At 41.7% G+C, this 5,828-nt stretch overlaps 1 protein-coding gene across 1 annotated transcript; it reads right to left on the bottom strand.

Annotated features, from left to right (window-relative positions):
• Nucleotides 1–1,395: 1,395 nt before the first annotated feature.
• LOC117546302 (zinc finger protein 32-like) lies at nt 1,396–5,408 on the bottom strand (the record flags this gene model as incomplete). The annotated part of the gene is made up of 2 exons (XM_034216490.1): nt 1,396–3,608; nt 5,348–5,408. Coding segments are annotated over 2 exons (1,221 nt in total), but the record flags the coding sequence as incomplete, so codon positions are not given.
• Between the last annotated feature and the right edge of the window lie 420 nt (nt 5,409–5,828).

Below are 5,828 nucleotides of genomic sequence, written 5' to 3'. Positions count from 1 at the left end.
AGGTCCAGCTCCTCCATGTCCTGCAGATCCCTCATTGCATTACAGCAGCCTCTCAGAAAAAGTGCATAACAGTGCAGTGACTTTCCATCCTCTGCCTTTATAGTGTTCCAGTTGAGAGCTTTTCCCATATATGCGTTTGCTATCTTGAGTACATCTCCAAAAAGCACATTTAGCCGTCTCTTAGCTTCAGCAAAGCCACTATTAGCATCCATATGAAGGCAGCTTCTCACCAGTTCTCTGCAGGATCCCGAAGTATATTGTTCCAGGTAATATAATCGATCCTGGTTACTGGTGGTTTTCTCCTCAATGCCATGTTGAAATGCCCTCATACATATTTGATAATTCAGGGGATTGCCATCAAAAACTGGGATTTCTCTGCTGGGCAGTGATGTTTGTTTTTGTTGAAGTACAAGTAAATTAACAATATCATTTTGTCTCTGCATCACAGTCAAGAAATTGTTATTATACATTATTATTTGTCCCTGTAATTCCTGCATCTCTAGCTGTGTGTTGAGAGCTTTTGTTTGTAGCCTTTATTTAACCAGGTGAAAGCCCCTTGAGATCAAAAGATCTCTTTTTCAAGGGTGACCTGCAGGACATTAGTTACACATGTAACATAACATGGTTTGTATTACCAATATTTTCTGGTAGTTTTGGTTGTTGGTATAGAAGCCTTTGAAGTGGTGTTTTGGGAATAGGTCCAAACTCAGCAAAGGTAATTGGAGAAGGCTCTGCATCCATTGACATATCTGATTTTACTCTGTAGCTTTTTAAATAGTCATTCATGCTATCATATTTCGCTTGTGTTGGATTTTGTGAACCAGTCTCAAAATGCTCCAGGACTTTCATGTTTGCATCAGATTCAGCTAGGCTCACTTCCATTTCCATTCGTTCAGATTATTGAAGTAACCTGTGTTCCCAGTATCCAGCTATGAGTTTGCTTAAACATATGTGTGGGCTTAATTACTTTGTATCAAATAGTAGCAGTCTGTATAACAAGAAGCTGGAAATATGAGAAGTGAAACATTTGTGTTAAGAGTAGTGGAGATGTGAGAGATGAGATATCCTTATTTGGACACGGCGTGGCAAACATCTGGAAGGCAGCAGAGTAAAATGTGTGTGCGTTCTGTCAAAGAGTCCTATATATATATGTTTTCTGTAAAGTTATACTATTTCTCGCATTGCTGTAGGACTGCTTAAGAGCAGAGGTAATGTTTTCTTTGTTAGTATTGAAATTAAAGTAACTTACTTGTATTAGCCAACTATAAACAATTATATCTTAGACATATCTTAAAAATGCCAAGGGTGTGTGGAGCTGTGTGTATTGAACTGATGGGTGAGGGGGCTGGAGAGAAGGAAGTCTATGCAAAATACCTCAAACTTAAGAGACTCTTATTTCAGGGTCGCCTCGGCTGGCTCGTGCTGATTCGTTGCGACAGGCCATCGTTTTTGTATCTCCCAATGGATGACTGCTATGGGAGGAGCATCGGACACAACTCCTCCCGTTGGAATTGCATGTATCCCTGTTGTGTCCTTGGTCCGGTTTCTTTTTCCTCCTGCTGCCAAGATAGTAAGATCAAACAGCACTCGGACCAGAGCAGGGGTACCCCTTTAAAGTGTATTGTTGTTTTTTGCCATTAAAACAGATTATTGTTTATTGTTTATCCTTTATCCTGGTGTTTCGAATTCCTTCTTTTATAATTTGACCAGCTCATCAAGGGACGCGCGGAGCCGAGGTGGGCTTCATACCACCGTCCTCATTGCTCCAACAGGATCTAGCTTGCAGTTGAGCCTTTTCAATTTCAAATGCATGCTTTTCCTTTAATCCTGCTGCCCGGGCAAGGAGGGCAGCTCTTTCTGTGGCTATTTTGAGGTGGGTTGAGGAAGCAGAATAAGTTGTTGATCCTGCTTTTGAGCTCCTCCTGGCTGATGCATTGGAAACACTGTCATGGGGTTCAATCAGTATCTGAGGATCCATTTGAGAGCTTTTCCACATCCTTAAGGAAATTCGTGAATGCAGACATGTTTGGTTCATACCAATCCATTCTCTCAGTTTCCCTTATTTCCTCAGATAAAAGCATTTGAAAAAGTCCATGACACTCCATGAATTCATTGAGTAACATCTTGAACATTGCAACAGCTTTATCCACCTTTTCCATATTTCCCCCTTGCACCAGTAATGCTTTAAATTCATTCATTCTGCGGGTGCATGCTCCAAGTTTTCCTATTCGAGAGTTTTAAATCTCTCCTCTGCCACGGCAACATTAGCTGGAGGATTATCAGGATCCATTGTTTCTTTTTCTTTAATTAATCTACATGAAATAAAGTCATTAATATTTCCAAGAACATAGTGTGACTCACAAAAATACCTGATAAGTGAGAGTTTAATCTAATTTATATTATTATTAAGCTTAACATTCAGACAATAATAACAAAAGGAAGATGGCTCTAACACTCTGGATCTGAGTTCCTGGCTGGTTCTGGTCCTCCACAGACCTTTCCATCAGCTTCTGTTTCCATGTGTTCAGCTGAGCTGCTGGCTGGAGGCTCTGCCTCTCTGTTCTCCTCAGTTTGAGTTTGATGAAGCTGTGAGGACTGACGACCAACACACTTATGGAATTTGATGTGATGACTCCGGTTGAATCTTTTGTCACAAACACTGCAGCTGTATGGTTTCTCTCCTGTGTGGATTCTCATGTGTTTCTTTAAATCTCCAATCCCTGCAAAAGATTTCTTACAAATTGAGCAGATGAATGGTTTCTCTCGTGTGTGGACTCTCGTGTGTTTCTTTAAATCTCCTCTCTCTACAAAAGATTTCTTACAAATTGAGCAGCTGAATGGTTTCTCTCCTGTGTGGATTCTCATGTGTTTCCTTAAATATCCTCTCTGTGCAAAAGATTTCTTACAAATTGAGCAGATGAATGGTTTATCTCCTGTGTGGATTCTCATGTGTTTGTTTAAATTTCCTCTCTGTGCAAAAGATATCTTACAAACTGAGCAGCCAAATGTTTTCTCTCCTGTGTGGTTTCTCATGTGCCGATTTAAAGTTCCTCTCTGTGTAAACGTTTTCTCACACAAAGAGCAGCCAAATGTATTCTCTCCTGCACTACGTCCTGAATCACTGACAGGGTCTTGTTTATTTTTCTGAGACTTTGAACCTGGTTCTCTGGTCTCCTTCCAATCAGCCCTGTCTTCAGTGTCAGGTTCAGAAGAGTTTTCAGTGTCAGGTTCAGAAGCGTCTCCAGGGTTGACCTCAGTCTCTGGTTGTAAATGTCTGTCTGGATCTGAGTTCCTGGCTGGTTCTGGTCCTCCACAGTCCTCTCCATCAGCTTCTGTTTCCAGGTGTTCAGTTTGTCTTTGATGAAGCTGAGAGGACTGAGGTTTCTCCTCATCATCTTCACTCTTCACAGGGACAGGAGTGAATGTGGACTTGGTGATATCAGCCTCCTCCAGCGCTTGAAGCTGCTCTCCCTCCGGACTGCTCCAGAGTTCCTCCTGTTCCTCTTTAATGTGTGGGGGGGGCTCTGGGTCCTCCTGGTCCAGACTGGAGCTCCACTCCTGCTGTTCAGGGGGAACCTCTTCTTCAACCACCACCAGCTGCTGGACGTCTGCAGGAAACAGGAAACACATATTCAGAGAAACTGTAGAGTATTAGAATTTAAAATATTACCATGAGTAACACTTGATTAACTTTGCAGCCCTTATCCATTCCTCATTTTAAATGCTTTTCCAGATGCCCTGGAGTTTCAGGACAACAGGTGAGTTAGTACTCTAGCTGATCAAAAAACGTAGTTTCACTGCCGCTTAGCAAGGCGTCGGCCGTTCACGGAGTGTGAGGCCTTAGCCTTACAGTTTGTGACCTGTCTGCAGAGTCGTTAGCTGAGAACTGGTGTTGGAGTTGCTTCTTAATAAATTGAATATCATGGAAAAGGGAGTTTATATCAGTAATTCAATTTATAAAGTTTAAACTCATACATCACATAGATTCATCAGATACAAAGGGATTATTTCCAGCGTTTTAATCTTGATGATTGCGGTTTACAGCTAATGAAAGCCAAAATTCAGCATCTCAGAAAATGTGAATATAACATAAGACCAATACAAAAACTGATTTTTTAATAATATAGAAATGCTGGCCTTCTGAAAAGTATGTTAATGTTCCTGCTGTCAGTACTTGGTTGGACCTCCTTTAGCATGAATAGCTGCATCAATAAGGCGTGGCATGGAGACTATCAGTCTGTGGCACTGCTGAGTTGTGATGGAAGCCCAGGTTGCTTCACTAGCGGCCTTCAACTCGTCTGCATTGTTGGGTCTCGTGTGCCTCATCTTCCTCTCGACAATACATAGAATCTCGACAATAATAATTCTCCAAAGTCTGACTTTTTCCCAACATTTTGACTTTTTCTAAAATGCTGCAAAGTCAGCAACATTCTGACTTTGCTTCTCAGAATCTTGACTTTTTTCTGGAAAACTCAGAATAATTACTTTTTTCTCCAAAGTCTGACTTTCTAAAATGCTGAATTTTTCAGAAAATCTAAAAATTCTGACCTCAGAATTTTGACTTATTTTTTAAACCACACAATTCTGAACTAGACATTTTCCGCAAATCCCATAATAACTTAATTGTCCAAATCCTGACTTTTTTTCTAAAATGCTGAATTTTTCAGACAACCACTTCTTACAACAAAGGTATGCACAAGACAATTTCTGCTGCGACATTCAGGCGGTAGGGTCAGAAGACAACATGAGAGCATGGATCCATCCTGCCTTGTATCAACGGTTCAGGCTGGAGGTGGTGTTGTAATGTTGGGGGGGATATTTTCTTGGCATACTTTGGGCCGCTTACAACCAATTGATCATCGTCTAAACGCCACAGCCTACCTGAATATTGTTCCTGACTATGTCCATCCCTTTATGACCACAGTGTACCCATCTTCTGATGCTACTTCCAGCAGAATAACACCCCATGTCACAAAGCTCTAATAATCTCCAATCGGTTTCTTGAACATGGCAATGAGTTCACTGTTCTCCAATGGCCACAGTCACCTGATCTAAATCCTATAGAGCCCATTTGGGATGTGGTGGAAAGAGAGATTGGAATCAGCCGACAGACCTGGCAAAATCTCTGAGGAAAGTTTCCAGCATCTTGTTGAATCTATGTCACAAAGAATTAAGGCAGTTCTGAAGGCAAAAAGGAGGTCCAACCGCTTCTAATCAAAAACTGTATAATTACTCCAGAAATATGAAAATGGTGTCAAATAGAGTGTCAGATGGCAGAGACAACAATAAAGAGTCTAAAGAGTTGGAGAGAGTGAATAAAAAGAGAGTTAGTAAAGAGGGAACAGACCTGCTCTGTGGATCTGAAGCTGAGGCTGTAAAACAGCGGTCCAGTTAGTTTCCGGTTGTCTCTACGTTCTCCTGTTTTGAACGAGACCAGTTCCTCCTCGTAACTCTGCTATCGTTCTTTCAACAGAACAAAGATGTCTTCAGCAGCCGCAGTGAGTCGCTTGCTTCACCAACGAGAGCAGGCACAACCACTCATGGTTTACTAATCAACACTTCCTGTTAAACACAACTGTTTCTCCGTGTGCTTCAGTCTCTGTTGAACACCCACTGGTTTCTCTCTGAAGGCTTCAGTCTTCTGTGAACACCCCACTGTTTCTCTCTGAAGCTTCCCAGTCTCTGTTGAAACACATGTTCTCCTCTGAAGGCTTCAGTCTCTGTTGAACACCACTGTTTCTCTCTCGAAGCTTCAGTCTCTGCTTGAACCACACTGTTTCTCATCTGAAGCTTCCCCGTCTCTGTTGAACACAACTGTTTCCTCTGAA

Source organism: Gymnodraco acuticeps, unplaced genomic scaffold (genome assembly GCF_902827175.1).
Source record: "Gymnodraco acuticeps unplaced genomic scaffold, fGymAcu1.1, whole genome shotgun sequence".
NCBI lineage: Eukaryota > Metazoa > Chordata > Actinopteri > Perciformes > Bathydraconidae > Gymnodraco > Gymnodraco acuticeps.
This window is presented reverse-complemented; position numbering and strand designations above follow the sequence as displayed.